At 44.2% G+C, this 21,544-nt stretch overlaps 1 protein-coding gene across 1 annotated transcript in view; it reads left to right on the top strand.

The window, feature by feature from the left end:
- Nucleotides 1-21,544, top strand: part of LOC145361188 (transcription factor 7-like 2) — a 38,518-nt gene that overhangs the window by 16,102 nt on the left and 872 nt on the right. The window contains exons 4-11 of the mRNA XM_080216822.1: nt 10,026-10,103; nt 13,180-13,312; nt 13,401-13,503; nt 15,035-15,121; nt 18,914-19,039; nt 19,504-19,663; nt 20,085-20,192; nt 20,462-20,516. Coding sequence (XP_080072948.1) covers nt 10,026-10,103; nt 13,180-13,312; nt 13,401-13,503; nt 15,035-15,121; nt 18,914-19,039; nt 19,504-19,663; nt 20,085-20,192; nt 20,462-20,516 — 850 coding nt within the window. The remainder of the gene's footprint in view (nt 1-10,025; nt 10,104-13,179; nt 13,313-13,400; nt 13,504-15,034; nt 15,122-18,913; nt 19,040-19,503; nt 19,664-20,084; nt 20,193-20,461; nt 20,517-21,544) is intronic.

Raw genomic sequence — 21,544 nt, 5'->3', positions numbered from 1 at the left:
CTGTGCTGTACCTGTCTTGGGCGTGAGCTTTACTCTGTATCTAACCCTGTGCTGTGCCTGTCCTGGGAGTGTTTGATAGGGACAATGTCGAAGGAGCTTTATTCTGTATCTAAATTACTGGTAGTTATAGGCCAGTTAGTCTTATTTCAGTGGTTGGTAAGTTAATGGAAAGGGTCCTGAGAGATAGGATTTGTGACCATTTGGAAAGATGCAGCTTAATCCGAGATAGTCAGCGCAGTTTTGTGAGGGTTAAGTCCTGCCACACGAATTTGATTGAATTCTTTGAGGAGATAACGAAGTGTGTCAACAAAGGTAGAGCAGTTGATCTTATATACATGGATTTTAGTAAGGCGTTTGTTAAGGTTCCCCATGGTAGGCTCATGAAGTAAGTGAGGCGGTGTGGGATAGAAGGAAAGTTGGCCGATTGGCTAAGTAACTGGCTGTCTCATAGAAGAGTGGTGGTGGAGGGAACATTTTCAGACTGGAGGCCAGTTACCAGCAGTGTACCACAGGGATCAATGCTGGGTCCTCTGCTATTTGTGATTTTTTTTTTAATGAAAACTTGGAAGAGGGGACTGAAGGGTGGGTTAGTAAATTTGCTGATGACACCAAGATTGGTGGAGTAGTGGATGAGGTGTAGGACTCTTGTAGGCTGCAAAAAGACATTGATAGGATGCAGAGCTGGGCAGAAAAGAGGGCACAGCCTCCAGATAAGGGTGGGGGGGGGAACGCAGTTTAGATCAGAGTTGAGGAGGAACTTCTTCACTCAAAGGGTGGTGAATCTCTGGAATTCTCTGCCTGTTGAAGTGGTGGAGGCTACCTTGCTAAATATATTTAAGTCACGTGTAGATAGGTTTCTGATAGACAGGGGAATTAAGGGTTATGGGGAGCAAGCGGGAAAGTGGAACTGATCCACTTCAGATCAGCCATGATCTCATTGAATGGTGGAGCAGGCTCGAGGGGCGAGATGGCCGACTCCTGCTCCTATTTCTTATGTTCTTAGATGGAGTTTAACCCTGCTAAGTGCGAGATGATTCATTTTGATAAGACAAACTTGAATGTGGATTACAGGGTCAATGGCAGGGTTCTGAAAAATGTGGAGGAACAGAGAGATCTTGGGGTTCATAGCCACAGATCTCTGAAGGTTGCCACTCAAGTGGATAGCCGTGAAGAAGGCTTATCGTGTGTTAGCGTTTATTAACATGGCATTTGCATTGAAGAGCTGTGGGGTTATGCTGCAACTATACAGGACCTTGGTGAGACCACCTTAGGAATATTTGTGCAGTTCTGGTCACTGTAAGAAGGATGTGAAAGCATTGGAGAGAGTGCAGAGATTTATCAGGATGCTGCCTGGTTTGGAGGGTAGGTCTTTGGAGGAAAGGTTGAGGGAGCTGGGGCTTTTTTCTTTAGAGCGGAGGAGGATGAGAGGCGACTTCATAGAGGTTTATAAGATGATGAGGGGGATAGGTAGAGTGGATGTGCAGAGACTATTTCCTCGGGTGGATGTAGCTGTTACTTGGGGGCATAACTATAAGGTTCACGGTGGGAGATCTAGGAGGGATGTCTGAGGTAGATTCTTTACTCAGAGAGGTTGGGATGTGGAATGCGCTGCCTGCTGTGATAGTGGAATCGGGTACTTTCGGAACTTTCATGCGGTTATTGGATAGGCATATGGAGCACACCAGAATTATAGGGAGTGGGATAGCTTGATCTTGGGTTTGGACGTAGCTCGGCACAACATTGAGGGCTGAAGGGCCTGTACTGTGCTGTACTGTTCTATGTTCTATATTAAATGTCAGGTTATGCATTTTACAAGGTCTAATATGAATAGGAAATACACAGTAAATGGCAGAACCCTTAAGAGTATTGATAGGCAAAGGGATCTGGGTGTACAGTTACACAGGTCATAAAAATTGGCAAAGCAGGGGGAGAATGTAATCAAGAAGGCATATGGCATGCTTGCTTTCATCGGCCTAGGGCATTGAGTTTAAAAATTGGCAAGTCACGCTGCAGCTTTACAGAAGCTTAGTTAGGCTGTATTGGAATATAATGTTCAATTGTGGTCGCCACACTATCAGAAGGATGTGGAGGCTTTGGAGAGGTACAGAAGAGATTTAGTGAGATGTTGCCTAGTGTGGAAGGCATGAGCTATGAGAAGAAACTTGGTTTGTTCTCACTGGAAAGGAGCAGGTTGAGGAGTGACCTGATAGACCTGATTATGAGAGACGTGGACAGAGTGGATAGTCAGAAACTTTTTCCCAGGGTGGAAGAGTCAGTTACTAGGGGGCACAGGTTTAAGGTGCGACGGGCAAGGTTTAAAGGAGATGTACGAGGCAGATATCTGAAATAGAGGTGGTGCCTGGAATTCGTTGCTGGGGGACGTGGTGGTGGCAGATACGATGGTGATTACGTGAATAAGATGGAATAGAGGATATGTCCCCAGAAGGGTAGAGAGTTTTAGTTAAGTCAGGCTGCATTCTTGGTGCAGGCTTGGAGGGTCAAGGGCCTGTTCCTGCGTTTAATTTTTTTTGTTCTTTATTCTAACTCTCTGCTGTTCCTGTCCTGACAGCATTTGATGGGGATAGTGTAGATGGAGCTTTACTCTGTATCTAACCCCTGTGCTGTTCCTGTCCTGGGAGTGTTTGTTGGGATGGTGTAGAGGGAGCTTCACTCTGTATCTAACCCTGTGCTGTACCTGTCCTGGGAGTGTTTGATGGGGGACAGTGTCGAGGGAGCTTTATCTTGTGAGCTGTTTGTGAACCTAATTTCACTCTTTCCTGGTTGTGTAATCGAGGGAGCAGTTGCAAAGTGTGAAAATTGTCTTATCATCTGGACCTTGTTGGCAGCTGGAACACTTCTTTGCACAAATGCTTGCAGTTTTCGGTTTTTGTAAATGATGACATTAGTGTTGCCATGGTGATAATGTCTTGCTTTCCAAAAGGACCATCCTGCTATTCTCTCACAACCTTTCCAATGATCCCTAAACCAAAGAGACTTGAAGAACAAAAAGTTCAAAACAACCTGAGCAGGCTGATGGTGAAGATGCAGTGACTGAATCACTGACAGGAGGCTGGGAATCCTAACTTCAGGGCGTTTTAATTTGATGGATTTTAATTAATCACCATGACTGGTGTCAGATTGACTGGGTAAGACCAGGGGGAGTTCCTGCTGGCGATGGCCATAAAGGGAGACCACCATGGACTGTACAAGCAGAGGTCACTTGGCTCTTTTTTTTACTCACTCATGGGACATGGGCTTCGCTGGATGGTCAGCATTTATTGCCCATCCCTAGTTACCCTTGTACGATGGATTGCCAGGCCAATGCACACAGCAATTGAGAGTTAACCACGTTATTGTGGAGTCACATAGTTCAGGCTAGTTAAGGATGGCAGATTTCATTCCCTGAAGGACATTAGTGAACCAGATGGCTTTTTTCGATTTCATGATTGTCATTAGATTTCCAAGTCCACCATCTACCATGGCGGGATTCGAACCTGGGTCCCCAGAGCACTAGCTGAGTTTTTGGATTAATAGTCTCGTGATAATACCACTCGGCCATCGCCTTCCCAAGATGTTGCTGGGGTTCGAGCTGAAATCGTGTTTTCTGTGGAACCATTGCTGCAAAGCTTTTCTGCATTCTCTCTTTACTTCCTTTCTCGGGCGTGATGCTCAGAATTGGATGCATTACTTCAGTTGCGGTCGAACTTATGTTTTTATAAAGGCTTACTGTGAGTTCCAAGCTTTTGTGCTTTCTGCCTTAATAAAACCCAGGAATCTGGATGCTTTGTTAACTACTTCTCAACCTTCCATGCCGTTTGTACCCCAGGGCCCCTTCTCCTGCACTCTCTTTAAAATTGGATCCTTTGTTTCTTCTTGTTTCCACTTTTCACATTTGTCTGCACTAAATTACATCTGCCACTTGTCCAGCGATTCCACCCACTGTTCAAGTCCTTTTGAGGTCTATAGCTGTCCTCAGTAATCTCAATCCTTCCAAGCTTTGTGGCACCTGCAAATTATGCCCTTTACACCCAAGTCAAGGTCAGTTAATATCGACAAGAAAAGCAGTGGAGCTTAATATTGACCCCTTGGGAGTTCCTTCCTTCACACTGTTGAAAGAAACAATGATTCACCACTGCTCTGTTTCCTGTCACTTGTCCAACTTGATTACTCTGATTCTGTCCCTTTCCTTCAATAACCTATAACTTGGCTGACAGCTGTGTTGTGCAGCAGTTTACCAAATGCCTTATGGAAGCCCAGGTATTCCACAGCAACCAAATTACTCTAATTAAAGTGTCTGTTACCTCTTCTAAAGTCTGAAACAAGTGAGTTAACACACTTTTTTCTTAATAAAAGCAAGTTACTGCAGATGCTCAAATCTGAAACCAAAAGAGAAAACGCTGGAAAACCTCAGCAGGTCTGGTAGCATCTATAAGGAGAGAAAAGAACTGATGTTTCAAGTCCAGATGACCCTTTGTCAAAGCTAAAAGGCATAGAAAGTGGGAGATATTTATACTGCAGGGTGAGGGAATGAAAGATGAGTCATAGCCACAGAAACCAGGGGAAAGGCTGCTCATGGCAGCTCATGGGGAATAAAGGGTATGAATGGCCAAATGGCAGAGAAAATGAAATCAGAGGGTAAGCTGTGACAGGTGAAGATGTGCGGGATGGGTGGGAAGTGGAAGAGTTTTCTTAGCTGGCTTTCCTTATTAATTCACACTTGTTCAAATGACTAAAGTCCAACAGACTGACCTGTAATTGTGGGGTTAGTCGTGCAGATGTCTACATACTCAGCCTGTCCAAATCACATTGAAGCACCTCTGCATCCTCCTCACAGCTGACCCTCCCACACAACTTTATATCATCGCAAATCTGGGGATAAATTCAGCTCCCTCTTCCCAATCATGAATATGTAATGTGAACAGTTGGAGTCCTAGCACAGGTCCCTGTGGGTACCTCACTAGTCACTGACTGCCAATCAGAAAAACACCCATTTGTTGAACAGTCATAGAATCCCTACAGTGCAGAAGGAGGTCATTTGGCCCATCAAGACTGCACCAAGTCTTCAACAGAGTATTTTACCCAGGCCCTATCCCCACATATTTACCCTGCTTAACTCCCTAAGCAAAACATTCTGGAAACTTGAAGGGCAATTTAGTATGGCCAGTCCCTGTAACCTGCACATCTTTGGACTGTGGGAGGAATCTGGAGCACATGGAAGAAACCCATGCACATCAGGGAAGAATGTGCCAAGGCTGGAATTAAACCTGGGTCTCTGGCACTGTGAGGCTGCAGTGTTAACCATTGTGCCACCAATAATCAGACAAAGTTGGCATGGATTTACCAAAGGAAAATCATGCTTGGTGAATCCATTGGAATTTTTGGGAGATGTAACTAGTAGAGTTGACTGAGAAAAACCAGTGATGTGGCTCAGTTAGACTTTCGGAAGGCTTTCGACAACATCTCATATGACAGACGACTATGTAAAGTTAAAGCACAGGGGATTGCAGATAATGTCTTGAGATGGATAGAAAGCTGGTTGGCAGATAAGCAAAGAGTTGGCATAAATGGGTGTTTTTCTGATTGGCAGTCAGTGACTAGTGAGGTACCCACAGGGACCTGTGCTAGGACTCCAACTGTTCACATTATATATTCATGATTGGGAAGAGGGAGCTGAATTTCTCCCCAGATTTGCGATGATATAAAGTTGTGTGGGAAGGTGGGCTGTGAGGGGGATGCAGAGATGCTTCAATGTGATTTGGACTGGCTGAGTATGTAGACATCTGCATGACAGGTGCAGTATAATGTGGATAATTGTGAGGTTATCCACTTTGCAATAATAGGAAGTCAGATTATTACTTGAATGGGTGTAAATTGAGAGAGATGGATACTCAGCGAGACCTTGGTGTCCTCGTACATCAGTCACTGAAAGTAAGCATGCAGGCACATGCAGGTAGTAAAGAAGGCAAATGGTATGTTGGCCTTCACATGGAGAGGATTTGAGTATAGAATAGGGATGTTTTGCTGCAATTGATTAGGGCATTGGTGAGATCACACCTGGAGTATTGTCTGCCGTGGTGTTTTGGTGTCCTTATCTGAGGAAGGATGCTCTTACACAGAGGGAGTACAGCGCAGGTTGACCTGGCTGATTCCTGGGATGGCTGGTCTGTCATATGAGGAGAGACGAAGTCAGTTAGGATTAGATTGCCTGGAGTTTAGAGAGGAGATCTCATAGAAACTTAGAAAATTCTAACAGATCTCATAGAAACTTAGAAAATTCTAACAGGGTTACAAAGAGTAGGTTCAGTAAGAATGTTCCCACTGGTGGGGGAATCCAGATCTCGGGGTCATAGTTTGAGGATAAGTTAGAACTGAGGTGAGGAGAAATTTCTTCACTCAGAGGATGGCCAATGTGTGGGATTAACTATCACAGCATGTAGTTGAGGCCAGAACATCTGATTTCAAGAAGAAATCAGATATAGCTCTTGGGGCTGAAGGGATTGAGGGATATGGGGGGAAGGGGAGATCAGGATATTGAATTTGATGATCAGCCATGATCAAAATGAATGACTGGAAGGGCTGAATGGCCTCCTCCTGCTTCTAGTTTCGTCGTTTCAATGATGCAACATGACTGAGGCCCAATCCTCTGGCGCCATCTCTGAGTCAAAGGCATATTGGAGACTGATTGTCAGCGCCTCTGCAATTTCCATGCTTATTCCTGTCTGTATTTTCTGACCCTGGTGACTTAATGAGTTTAAGTACAACCAACCAATCTAATAGCTCATTCAGTGTGTAAACTAACATAGAATCCCTACGATGCAGAAAGAGCTCATTCGGCCCATCGAGTCTGCACCAACCACAATCCCACCCAGCCCTATCCCTGTAACCCTGCTAGACCCCTGACACCGAGGGACAATTTCCCATGCTAGTGTACCTGACCCACATATCTCTGGAGGGTGGGAGGAAACTGGAGCACCTGGAGGAAACCCACACAGACGTGGGGAGCATGTGCAAATTCCACAGAGTCATCCAAGGTTGGAATGGAACCTGGGTCCCTGGCAATGTGAGGCAGCAGTACGAAACACTGTGCCACCGTGTTTTATCAACAGTCTTGAAACATTGCCTTCTTTGACCAAGACAGAAGCAAAGTTATAATTTACCACCTGAGCCAACCCTCTACCTCTACACATGAATCTTCTGTTGGTCACTATTTAGTCCCTCTGCTTCATTCCCCACTATTTTGTTAATCATTTCCTTCTTGAAGACTTTGGCATTCCCATTGTTTGCTGTCACTCTGTTATACTCTCTCTTTCCTTCCCTTATTTCTTTTCTCATTTGTCCTCAGCTTTTTTCATTCAGCCTGGTTCTCAGTTGTATTATCCAGCTCACGGGCCATTTTTTTAATGGAATTGCTGGCAACGGGAGCATTTGTTGCCTCTGCCGAATTGCCCTGGATTTCTAATTGCATTATCATTTAGAATTATAGAATTTTACAGCATCCTAAGAGGCCATTTGGCCCATTGTGTCTGCACCAGTTCCTGAAAGAGCGACCACGCTTGCCCTGTCTCTGTAGACCTTTAAATTCATCACTTTCGGATAGGTGTCCAGTGCTCTTTCGAAAGTCATGTGTCATCTGCCTTCACCACTCTCCCCAGCAGCGTGTCCCAAATCCCAACAACTCTCTGAGGAAAGAAGTTCCTCCTCATCTTGCTCTGAGCTCACTTGCTGATCACCTTGAAATCATTGCCCCCGAGTCACTGACATACTAACAGAATATCCTCCTTTACCCTGTCAGAATTACTCATCATTTTGAACACCTCAATAAAGTCATCTCTTAATCTTCTCTGCTCGAAGGAGAATAAGTCAATTTCTCTAATCTTCCCTTGTATCTCTTTCCTGATATCATTTTAGTAAATCTCCTTTGCAGTCTCAGGGGCTTTAACGTCCTTTCTTAAATAAGGTGCCCAGAACTGAACACAGTACTGCAAATGTGGTCTGACCAATGATTTGTAGTGGATGTAGCATCACTCCCTTGCATATATGCTCCATGCCTCTATTTATAAACCTAAGCATCCACCTTTTTAACAACTGTTTAAACTCGCCTAGCCACCATCAGAGAATTATGCACTTGAACCCCAAGTTTCCTCTACTCCTGTGTTCCCATCAAAGCTGTACAGTTGAGCCTGGATTGTCCCCCCATGTTTATCTCATATTTCGCTGCTTTGAAACTCATCTGTTAGATGTCTGCCCATTTGGTTAACTTGTCAATGTCACTCCCAAGTTGCTCAGCAAGTCACTATTTCAGGGGGCATTTTCAGAGTGAACCACATTCCTGTTGTCCTTGAAGTAACCCCGAGGCCAGGCAGGGTAACGATGGCATGGTTTCTTTCGTAAAGGGCTTTAATGCACTGCATCACCACAATCAATGATCGTTGTCATAGTCACTATTGCTTTTGATTTCCAGGTTTAATGGAATATAAATTAACCAACTGTCAAGGTGAGATATGAACCCATGCCTCCAAAGTATCAGCTTGAAACTCTGGACTATTAGTCCAGTGAGGTTCCCATTATGTCACCGTCTCTCCTCATGAACATAGTTTCTTTTTCATCTTTTCTGCCTTTTCCATCATCCAGGGAGCTCCAGCTTTATTTGTCCTCTTTTTCTCCTTTATGGGAACATACCTTGATTGTATTTGAATCAACCCTTCTTTAACATCAGCCCATTGTTCACCTTGCAATGATGTATTCCTGCTTCTGATCACCCTTTTTTAAGGAAACCCATGCAAAGACAGGGCAAACATGCAAAGTACCCACAGATGATCTCCCAAGGCTGGAATTGAACCTGGGTCCCTGGTGCTGTGAGGCAGAAGTGCTAACCATTGGGGCTGCCCTTGATGCAGGATTATGAGGAGATTTTTATTTGATTTATTATTGTCACATGTATTGACATATAGTGAAAAGTATTGTTTCTTATGCACTATACCGACAAAGCATATCGTTCATAGAGAAGGAAAGGAGAGAGTGCAGAATATAGTGTTACAGTCATAGCTAGGGTATAGGGGAAGATCGGCTAATGCAAGCTAAGTCCATTCAACAGTGTGACAGGGAAGAAGCTGGTCTTGAGTTGGTTGGTATGTGACCTCAGTCTTTTTCCCGAAGGAAGAAGGTGGAAGAGAGAATGTCCGGGGTGCATGGGGTCCTTAATAAAGCTGGCTGCTTTGCAGAGGTAGCAGGAAATGTAGATGGGAGGCTGGTTTGTGTGATGGATTGGGCAACATTGATGACTTTTTCTAGTTCCTTGTGGTCTTGGTCAGAGCAGGAGCCATATCAAGCTGTGATAAACCAGAAAGAATGTTCTCTATGGTGCATCTGTTAAAATTTATGAGAGTCGTAGCTGACGTGCCAATTTTCCTTCGTCTTCTGAGAAAGTAGAGATTGGGGCAGTGGCATTGGTTTGGGTATGAGCCAGGGCTACAGCGAGAGAGGGGAACATTGCGATTAGATGTGTTCCATCTACGTGATGCACTGCAGGAGTTCACCAAGGTTTCTTCGGCAGCACCTTCTACAGCCATGACCACTGCCATCCAGAAGGACATGGAGCAGATACATGGGAACACCATCACCTGGAAGTTTCTCCAAGTCACTCACCGCCCTGACTTTGAAGGATCAGGGATATATTTCTCTGTCACTGGGTCAAAATCCTGGAACTCACTCCCTAACAGCATTGTGGGTGTACCTACATCTCCGGGACTGCAGTGTTCAAGAAGGCAGCTCACCACCACCTTTTCAAGGGCAGTTAGGGATGGAAAATGAATGCTGGTTCAGCCAGTAATGCCCAGATCCTGTAAATGAATTTAAAAAAACATTGGGATTGATGGAGAACTATATGAAGATTGAGGCATTAGGATTGGTTTGGGATTGATGGAGGATGACAGGGAGAGAGCAGCTATTCCCGTCTGGTTGAAACAGTGACTTGGTATTCTGTTGGAACTATTGCCATATTCTGACTCCTTTTTGATTCTTTCCAGTATCTGCAGATGAAATGGCCTCTGTTAGATGTACAAGCAGCCAGCTGTCTCAAAGATTCACCATCCCCCATCCACCTGGTGAGTAACATGAAGTTATCTGAGAGTTGGCTGGAGAAGTGGGCTAGGTGAATAGCTGACCACTTCCACGGGAGCCATCCGTTCGTTTCTTCGAGGTGGGTGGTGAGCACCTACAAAACTGGCAGACAGACTGCATTGGGGTAAAGTGTGAAGTCATCCACTTTGGACTTCAATTCGGATCTTTGTGAAATTACAAAATGATGATAAGTGAAGAATTGTGAATGAGCCGAGAGATTTCAGGGTCCAGAGGCACAAATCATTAAATTACTCCTGGGATATTGGCTTCAATTTCAAACAAATTGAAATATAAAGGAAAAGTAAAGTTTATTTATAAGTCACAAGTAAGGCTTACATTAACGCTGCAATGAAGTTGCTGTGAAATTCCCCTTGATGTTATTCTTGTTATGAAGAGTTCTGGTTTGAATCCATCTAGAGTAACTGTGTTTATTTCTGGACATCACATCTCCAGAAGAATGTATTGTCCTTGGAGGATGTGTAGCATAGACTTAAAAGGGTTTATTTGCAATGATTGGTTTCACAGACTCTCAGTGTGTTATCTCTTGAGTGTGGGCGATTAAAGAGCATTTGAATTGAGGTATAAAAATTATTGAAGAACAGTGTAGGTAGACAGTATTATAATCCAGGTCAGAAACACCAAAGTGTTTTATGAAGTTCACCTGGATCATAAGTTTTGCAGTTTGAGTTTGGCTAGGGTAAGCATGAGATGTTTCACATCAAGTATGATTCAAATGACCCACTGGGGAGCTTTTATCAAACAAAGTTCATTTAAGAATACAGTTAATGCAGAAAATTAGCGACAGCTTTTACCAATTACAAACAAGAAAAAAAACACACAACATTGTATAAACCGTAACAACTCAATGCACTGTTCCAATACAACAAACCTCCTTATAAACAGACACCTGCTACAAGTTTAGCACAGAAAACAAGGATGCTCAAGTGATGTTGTGGCATTCTGCAGCTTTCTTGACACACCTGCAGACAAGCCTGAAGTCAGAACAGTTTCCCAAAATACCAGGGAGAGAGAGAGAGACACACAGAATGCTGCAAAGAGTCTGAAGTAAAATGCCTTCTAATTAACACAACAGTTCAAACTGGAAGGGAAAGAAGTCTTGGAGGGGATGGGGAGGAAGACTGCCCGCCTGACTGATCAATCATTCTTTGTCCAGCAATTCAGGGTCATAAAAATCCCAGACATTGCATTTGGCCAGAGTAAAATAAACAAAACCCCATTTAAACCATTCCAACAGCAATAAAAAGACATCTAATCAGGTAGCCAGTGCTACAATGAAAAAAAACAGACCTTGCTCACAAACTGCAGACAACATGATTCGAAAATATATTTCTGAAAGGCACAGTACTATCACAACAGAAACAATTAGGTCTGGGTAGTCCAGAACAAGTGGAAAAACCTGCATATCAGAGCCAGGCCATTCTGGCTTGGCACATGCAGTGTAATGTGGATAAATGTGAGTTATTCACTTTGGTAGCAATAATAGGAAGACATTTTTTTACTTGAAAGGGTGTAGATTGAGAGAATTGGATACTCAACGAGACCTTGGAGTTGTCATGCAGCAGTCACTGAAAGTAAGCGTGTGGGTACAGCAGGCAGTAAACAAGGCAAATGGTATGTTGGCCTTCACATCGAGAGGATTTGATGATCGGGAAAGGGATGTTTTGCTGCAATTGTATAGGGTATTGGTGAAAGCACACCTGGAGTGTTGTTTGCAGTTTTGGTGTCCTGATCTGAGGAAGGATGTCCTTATTATGGTGGGAGTGCAGCGAAGGTTTATGAGGCTGATTCTCGGGATAGCAGGTCTGTCAAAAGAGGAGAGACGAAGTCAGTTAGAATTATATTCCCTGGAGTTTAGAGTGAGAAGGGATCTCATAGAAACTTAAAAAATTCTAACAGGGTTAGACAGTAGATTCAGAAAAAATGTTCCCAGTGGTGGGGGAGTCCAGAACTATGGGTCATACTTTGAGGATTAGGGGTAAACTTTTAGAACAGAGGTGAGGAGAAATTTCTTGACCCAGAGGGTGGTGAATGTGTAGAATTCACTACCACAGAATGTAGTTGAGGCCAAAATGTTGTCTAATTTCAAGAGGAAATTAGATATAGCTCTTGATGCTAAAGGGATATTGGGAAATCAGGATATTGAATTTGGTGATCAGCCATGATCAAAATGAATGGTGGAGCAGGTTCGAGGGGCCGAATGGCCTCCTCTGGCTTCTGGTTTGTATGTTGGTATTCGGGAGGGGGGGGTTGTCGATGGAGTTCAGGCACAGGTCAAACGCTAGAAATCTTGTGCCGAGTAACTCCCCTTGTGACTGCCCAAAGCCTGTCCAATATCGGCAAAGTGTGCGATGAACTACTCTCCACTTGTCTGCGTTTGTCCAGTTCCAACAACAGTTGAAAAGCTTGGCACCATCCAGGACAAAGCAGCCCCATTTAATTGCCAACTTTCTCTCCTCCACCACTGACATAGAGTAGCAGCAGTGTGTACTATCTATAAAGATGCACTGCAGGAATCGCCAAAGCTTCAGCAGCAGCAGCTTTCAAACCCATGACCACTATCATCTAGAAAGACAAGGGCGGCAGGCACATGATAACACCAACACCTTCAAGATCCCCTCCAAACCTCTCCATACTTTGAAGTGTATCACTCTTCCTGCACTGTCATTGGGTCAAAATCCTGGGACTCTGCCCAAGCAGCACTGTCCCTCCATCATATGGACTTCAGCAATTCAAGAAGGCAGCTCACTGTCATCTACTCGAGCAATTCTGAAAGTGCAGTAAATGCTGGCCTAACCAGCGATGTCCATGTCCTGTAAATTAAATTTAATAAGTCTTTTTCTCACCTTTTCCCCATTCTTTCAGTATTGCAACATCCCTCACTTCCTGCCCCCTTCACCCTTCAGATCTGCAGAGTAGGGGTTGATTGAAGTGTGAGGGATCCTGAGATGTGGAGAGACAGATTTCTTAGCATTGGACTACAGGGGTCGGGGCATCTGTGGAAACTTGCTGACTTCTGTGGTATCTCTTTGTTTCCTGTAGACGAATCGGTTGCCTTTGGTGCAGCATGCTCACCATATGCATCCCCTCACTCCACTCATTACCTACAGCAATGAGCACTTCTCGCCAGGGAACCCAACCTCTCACCTATCCTCTGAACTCGACTCCAAGGCTGGTGAGTAATGAAATTCGCCTCTAACCGCGGCCTTTCTTGAATTCTGATCACCAGCTTGATTTTCTGCTCTCGTGTTCCTTTGTTGCAGGACTTCCTCGGGTTCCACACCCTTCTGAGCTGTCTCCTTACTACCCCTTGTCTCCAGGAACTGTGGGGCAGATTGCCCACCCACTGAGCTGGGTCATGCCACCGTAAGACATTCTTTTCTTTCTCTCTCCCACCTTCGGCAGCCTTCTTTTGGCCTTTGTTTTGTCTCCTGGAATTGCAGCAGTGGGTGGTGTAGATTATGTCCATGTTCTGCTTCCTGTGAGCAGCACTGTGCCCACTCAGGCAGTTACAGGGTCAGACTTTGACCACCAACCTCGGTGATCATTGGGTTCTGGTCTGACCATCAGTACTGAAATAAAAGGATCATCATTCTGCCATGGGAGGAGTGGGACCCAGGCATCCATCCTGCTGCTGTGGATGGCTGTTCTGACAGAGTGGGAATGATTCTGGCATAGAGGCCTGATCATGTAGGTCAAGCGTGTCACTGTTGTGTCACACATATATGCTGACACCAAAAGTGACTTCATTGTTTTCATAATATTTCTGCTCCTATCACCAAGCCTACCTGACACAAACAGGATTGTAAAATCCTGGCGGCACAGTGGTTACCGTTGCTGCCTCTCAGTGCCAGAGACCCAGGTTCAATTCCTGGCTTGGGTTATTACTGTCTGTGTGGAGTCTGCATGTTCTCCCTGTGTGTGCATGGGTTTCCTCCCACACTCCAAAGACATGCTGGTTAGGTGTATTGACTGCTAAATTCTCCCTCATTACACCCAAACAGGTGCCAAGAGCGTTGCTGTCTGCAGAATTTGCTGTATGCAGATTTGCTGTCATGTATCCTACGTTACACTTCAAAGTACCTCATTGCTTTCAAAGCACTTTGGGATAATCTGAGATCATGAAATGTACTATAGACATACTCTATTGACTCTATTGAACTCAGCGCTGCACCTACCCTGGGAGTGTTTGATGGGGACAGTGTAGAGCGAGCTTTATTCGGTATCTAATCCTGTGCTGTACCTGTCCTGGGCATGTTTGATGGGGACAGTGTAGAAGGAGCTTTATTCTGTATCTAACCCTGTGCTAGACCTGTTTGGGAGTGTTTGAGGGGGACAGTGTACCGGGAGCTTTACTTTGTATCTAACCATGTGCTGCACCTGTCCCTAACCATAACTCACAGGGGGCAACAAAGGTTGGTTGTGAGCTGAAAGAAAAGTGGCAGAGCATGAAGAAAAGAAGGCACGTCCTCTGTGTCCAACCCAAAGCATCTAAGCTGATGTCTAAGGGAGCAGAGTGGGCCCCAGATCAGCAAAGAACTAGAATTATTGATTCTTAGCACAGAGAAGAAAGCCATTTGGCTGTTGGTTCCTGTATTGGCAATGGAGTTAAAATTTGAATGGAATCTGGGGTTTCTGGCACTGGAGTCCCCGGGAACTCTGAGCGTTCTGTCTGGTGTGGGTGGATGAGTTACACTCGGAGGTGGGGTGGGGGGTGGGGGGAGGTGGCATGAATTGCTCCCTGGGTGGGAAGGATTGGACAGTGACCAAGTGCTGGATATGGGAATGTTGCCAACCTGGTGGCACTTATTGTTTATTGCCTCTTGTTTACCTCCTGTTTTGTTTTGAGTCAGTGGAGTGAGATTCCAATTTGTTCACTGATATTGTTGTGTCCCAGGCAAAGTCCGCCACTCTATCCGATTCCAGCAGGAAGCTTCCGACCCTCCTACCACACAGCGCTGACTGTCAATGCTTCCATGTCGAGGTATGTGGAGACTCTGCACTTTGTGTTTTACCTATTGTTTGAGTTCTCCCTCTGCAGCAGAAGAGTATAGTTTCCACTGTCCTCCTGTGACCACTGCCCAGATAGCAGAATTGTAGCATGTGCAAAGCCAGTGCAGTTTCCCTGCAGCCAGTGAGGGTCCAGTGCAGGTCTTCTGCCCTGCTCCTATCCCCACTCACACCCTCAGCTTGGGTTCCATAGAAGAGATTCTTTCCAAACTCATAAAATTGAAAGCAAATGATTCAACTAGTTAGGATATTGGTTAGACATAAAAGACAGAACTTGGAGATGATGGGTATAGATTTGAATCGGAAGGAAGTGACTGGGGTCATCCCAGAAGGACCTGTTTTGATCTATTCAACACTCCAGTAGAAAGCCATATTTCCAAGGTTGGTGATGACAAAGATTGTCAGTATGCAGAAAATGGAGTGGGGGGCAGTTGAATAGATTGAGTGGGTGAAACACAGGCAAGTATGAGGTCATCTATGAGAGTAAAATAGAAAGATCGAAGTATTATTTAAATTATAAAAAGTTAGGAAAAATGGAGGTCCAAAGAATTGGAGGGATCCATGTGCACAGATCACTGAAATGTACTGGTCAGCATGAAATATAATCTGGAAAGCTTGTGGCACATTGGCTTTTATATCTAGAATATTATAGAATCCCTACAATGCAGAAGAGGCCCTTCAGCCCATCGAGCCTGCACCACCTCTCTGACAGGGTTTGTTAAAAGGGAATACGTTTTATCACAGCTGTACAAGGCTTCGACTAGAACACCCCTGGAGTGCTGTGGACAGGTCTGGCCCCTGCACCTTGGGAGGAAGCATGCAGAAGTTGACCAAATTTTACCAACACTAAGATTTTTTAAAAATGGTTTGCTGGGATATGAACATTCACCAGCATTTGTTGCCCTTTCCAAATGTCCTTGAGAGAAATAGGTTTGTAATTCCTGGGAAACGGAAGGTGATGTGATATTTTGGGTTTTGAAGGAATTAGTGGGGTAGATGAAAAGAAACATATTCTGCTGGTAAAGGTGCAAGGCAAGGAGAGGATAATCTTAACTCTAACAACTCTAAGCCAGAGCATTGACAAGTTTGGAAATGCTTCTTGCTGGACTGAGGGTGGTAGAAGTTTGAACTGTCTCGCACAACAAGTCATTGGACTTCAAATTTGAGATCAACGGATTTTTGCCGGCCAATGATACGAAGCGGTTGGAACAAAGGATAATAAATAAGAGTTAAGATACAGATCAGTCATGATCTCATTGAATGGTGATCTCATTGAGGGGCTGAATGGTCATCTTTTGTTCGATGTTTCCTGTCACTATTTGCCATAAAATACTTCATTGGCTTTGAAGTGTTTACTGTTGCCCTCAAGTCCTGAAAGGGACTAAAGGAACAGGAGTTACCACTTGTTCTTTAAGTTTGGCAAGATGTGGGCTTGGCATTCAGGTTAAAGCTTTCAGCCTGATTGGTCATATAAAATAGGAACACAATCGGCCATTCGGCCCTTCAAGCCTTCTCCTGCAACCAGTGAGAACATGGCTGTTGGAGATAAAAAAAAATCTATCGAACTTCACTTGGCTTATATTCAATGAGCCAGTCGCCTTGCCTCCGGGGAAATGATTTCCTAAAACGAGTGACCCTCTCAGAAGAAGTTGCTGATTGTTTCCATCTCAGATGAGAGGTCCATTAATTTGAAACTGCTACCTAGGTCTAGATCCCCCCATGAGGGGGTACCATCTTCTCAGTACGTACCCTTGTCAATCCCCCTCAGAATTGTTTCAGTAAGATCAGTTCCAATTCTTCTAAATTCCAATCAGCACAGACACAACCTACTCAATCTTTGCTCATAAGACATTTCTGGAATTAGACTAGTGAATCTTCTCTGAACTGCTTCCAATGCAAGTGTGTTTCTCTTTCAGTCAAGATACCAAAAAAAATCAAAAATGTATTCAGTATTCTCAATGGGTTTCACCAATGTCCATAGAGTTGAGGCAAGACTTTCTTATCTTAATATTGTAGCCCCTTTGCAATCAAGGCCAATATTCTCTTTCCTTTACAAATACTTGCTGTACCTGCATGTTAATATTTTATATACCAGGCAACCAGATCTCTCCATGTCGCAGAATTCTGTAGTCTTTCTGCATATAGAGTCACAGCACAGAAACAGGCCCTCCAGCCCAATTTGTCCGTGCTGCCCTTTTTTAAAATCCTTCAGTTAATCCCAATTGCCTGCATTTGGCCCATATCCCTCTATACTCACCGTATCCATGTAACTATCTAAATGCTTTTTAGAAGACAAAATTTACCCGCCCCTACTACTATCTCTGGCAGCTTGTTCCAGTCACTCACCACCCTGTGTGTGAAAAAATTGCCCCTCTGGACACTTTTGTGTATCTCTCCCCTCTCACCTTAAACCTATGCCCTCTAGCTTTAGTCTCCCCTACCTTTGGGAACAGAGTTACATTTTAAATAGTATTCTGCTTTTCTGTTCTTCCCAGGGAAGAGGACAACCTCTGATTTTCCCACATTATGCTTCATCTGCCAAATTTTCATCCACTCACTTCATCTATCCAGATCCCCTTACAGACTTTGTATTCTCACAATTTGATTTCCTGTCCATTTTTGTACTATCAGCAAATTTGTCTGCAGTACAGTTGATCATTTCATTCAGTCATTAATATATATAGTAAATAGTTGAGTACTGATCTTTGTATCAGTTTAGCAGTGATAGTTTGCCAACCTGAAAATGAACCATTTTAAGACACTGCTGTAAGTCCACTGATATATGCTGATTATGCTATCCCCACTTGAACTTTACCTTCCATGTGACACCTTTTGGAAATTTGGAAAATGAAATTCTTTCCCTTTGATCCACCGTGTTTATTATTATCCACAAAGAAGTCTGAATCATCAATCAAACATGTTGTCCAGGCTTGAAGATTATAGCTATGAGGAGAGATTGAGAAAGCCGCAGTTGTTTTCCTTAGAACAGAGGAGGCTAAGGGATGTCCTAATTGAGCTGTACAGAATTATAAGGGGCTGAGCTGGGGTAGACAGGAAAAACATGTTTCCCTTTGCTGGGGGCTATTAGTTACCAAGAGCCATGGATTTAAGGTGATTGGTAGAAGGATTAGAGGGGATGTGAAGGAAAACTTCCATGCAGAGGGTGGTAGGTGTCTGGAATTCACTGCCTAAATTGGTGTTTGAGGCTGAAAGGCTGTCTCATGTGAGCTGTGGACCAGGTAGTAATGGGATTAAAATGATGTGGAGATGCTGGCATTGGACTGGGGTAGGCACATTAAAAAAATCTCAACACCAGGTTAAAGCCCAACGTGAGTGAGTCCCACTCAGCTGATGAAGGAATAGCGCTCTGAAAACTCATGATACCAAAGAAAGCTGTTGGACTTGAACCAGGTGTTGTGAGACTTCTCACTGGGATTAAAATGAGAGCTAGTTTCTTTATTCTCTTTTTGGCTGGTTAGACCCAATGGGCTAAATGGCCTCTTTCTGCACCATAATCTTTCTCTGGTTCTCTGAGATTGAAGTGGAGGGTTAGGGAAAGCCAGAGAGTTTTTAATGCAGGAGTTAAGATAGTTTTGTTTTTTTTTGGTTCAGATAATTGGAGATTTGGGTCAGCATGCTTTGATAATGGCCAGATTATATCTGAGTTTCAAACTGAATGAGCTTTGCGCTGACCAATGGAAGGTGCTGCTTCAGTTGCCTGGCTGAGCTCTTTGTTCACTTGGTGACAGATGCTTTTTCTTTGAAGGTTTTCCCCTCACATGGCCCCAGCGCCACATGCTTCACATACAACTGGAATTCCTCATCCAGCCATTGTAACAACAGGTATCAAACAGGAGCGGCTTCATAGCGAACCCAGCCCCAACCATACCTCGTAAGTATGCTACTCCTCCCTTCCTGAGATAGGGTTTGGAAGTTAAGCAGTAACTAGAATGGTATACATAGTATATCAATTGGCTCTGATTTGTGAGGGTCTGAGATGCTGGTTTTAGTTCAAGGTGTGAAGAAGGCTTAAATCTTAACTTTCATGATGCTGGCCGTATGATGAAAAGAAGATTAATTTCCCACCCCAGACTTAGTGAGAAACCAGCTCCTGTATTGGTTCCAATGTGAACGGGGTTTAATCCACTGGGAGTCGACAACAGTGGGAGTGAACGGAAAGGAGTTTGCTCCATTGGGATTATGTTCATTGGATTCAGTCCTGCTCCCAGGAGTGACATACAGGAAGTACGGAATGAGTTTAGCCTGGGAAGGGGTTTGTTGTGTGTCTGTATCTCCTGATCCTGCCTTCCCTGTTTTGGCCTGCTCTCCTTGGTGTGACCCATGTGTGTATTTCAGGAAGCCCCTGGTAGTGAAGAAGGAGGATGAAAAGAGGAAGCCTCACATTAAGAAGCCACTGAATGCGTTCATGTTGTACATGAAAGAGATGCGGGCTAAAGTGGTGGCAGAGTGTACACTCAAGGAAAGTGCTGCCATTAACCAGATCCTGGGACGCAAGGTTAGTCATGGCCAGGGCCACGGGGTCCCATGTATCTCAATGGAAGATGGCTGCAAAATCTGTACAGACTCTGGACCCAAGTGCTGTGTCTGGTCAATTCCTCCATGTTATCCTTTAAGGTGTGCGACAATTGATTTCCATTTCCTGTTTGATCATTGTTCCTGGGAAGTGCCCTATGACCTATTGCGAAATTCAAGGTGCCTTCTAATTACAACTTGGATTCGGCTGGACCTGGGGCACAGTCGTGATCAAAGCTAATTGTCAAAAACCTCTTCACTGAAAGGTGCCTCAGTCCCTCTCCTGAATGAGCTGGAGGTGGATGTAGTAGCTTTAGTTGGGAGGGACAAGGGAGAATTGTGAGACCCAGGGTCTCCTCCAGTATTTTCCAACAGGTCAACCCTCTCCTTGTATCTCCTGACAGTGGCATGCATTGACTAGAGAAGAGCAATCAAAATATTACGAACTCGCAAGGAAGGAACGACAACTCCACTCTCAGCTGTACCCTGGGTGGTCAGCACGGGACAATTATGTGAGTATCCAGCTTGGGTTGAGTAAAAATGGCCTGTAGACAGTGGGAGGCGGGAGAAGCTGGGGGATGTGATTAAAGTTGAAATGTTTGTGAGATTGGAACTCCCCAGGTTCTCCAGGGCAGAGTTGGGTCAGGCCCACTACACCATGATAGTCAAAAGTGCGCTAACCGTCTCCTGACCATCACAGCATTGCTGTGCCCCACATCTCACTGTTAACTGTTGGATGTGAAAGGAAAGCACTGATTGACTCTTAAGTGTCATTTAACAGGGGAAGAGGAAGAAGAGGAAACGGGACAAGCAGCAGACAGAGACAGAGAGTCGAGGTGAGTTGTCTATGTGTTATAGTTTGTGTGATTGAAGCGCTGTGTGTTAAGTTTGGGTCAGCTGGAAGCCAGCATTTTGCAAGTGATTGGTGCCTAATGCAATGTCCTCAGTCCACCTTCCCCTGATGTGGGCTATGTTTCACCACCAGGACAGAGTGAACAGTGTAATCATGTTAGCTCAGTGTAGATCAGTCCAGTCACAGTCATACTCCTGTTCTATCCCTGTAGATGAACAAGTTTATTTCCCTCAGGTGTCCATCTGATTTCCTTTCGAAAGTATTGACCACCTTTGCTACCATCTTAATTATGGGCATTAAGTGCCACGTTATTCCAACTGGCTACATAATGAAGTTCTTCTTCACATTCCTGCCCCCCTGCTCTTGAAATCCACATTTCCCTGTCTGCCCCTTCCTTGTACCATTTAACGAATGGGAACATCTTTTCTTGTTTCCTTGATCTAAATCTGTCATAATTTTGTGCTCCCCTTTTAGATCTCCCTTCAAAGTGAAACAACTTAATAACTACTTAGTTTAAATTCCTGAGATAAAAACCACTTGATCCTGGAGATTTATCATTTTTAGTGCAATAATATCTTGAATATCGTTATTTTGTTAATTTTGCGAATATCCTACCTCTTGATCTACTGTGAGTACTGACACAAAGTAATCAACAATTCCATCATTACTTCATTTTGATTGGCAAATTAATTTTGAAGGGCCCATATACCTCCAGACTACCTGCCTTTTCCAAATAACAGTGTAATATATCTGTGTTGATATTGATATTCCTTACAGATTTATTTTCAGACTGTATTAGCTTTTAGCATCAGTTTTCTCACCCTTTATACTTAGTTGTATCTTGAGCATTGGTCAGGATCTGTGCCTCTTATGGCAATTTTATGAGCTTTCTTTCAGTTTTGTTACCTCTCCAGAGTCCCTCAGACAGCTCTTCTGGCAGTCCTTAGCCCCCTCTCCCCACCGAAACACGACTTCGTTGCCCCCTTCTGCATCCTTGTCAGTTAGCCGTTT

Source organism: Carcharhinus amblyrhynchos, chromosome 34 (assembly GCF_965287045.1).
Source record: "Carcharhinus amblyrhynchos chromosome 34, sCarAmb.v2.hapA, whole genome shotgun sequence".
In the NCBI taxonomy this organism is placed as follows: Eukaryota; Metazoa; Chordata; class Chondrichthyes; order Carcharhiniformes; family Carcharhinidae; genus Carcharhinus; species Carcharhinus amblyrhynchos.
This window is presented reverse-complemented; position numbering and strand designations above follow the sequence as displayed.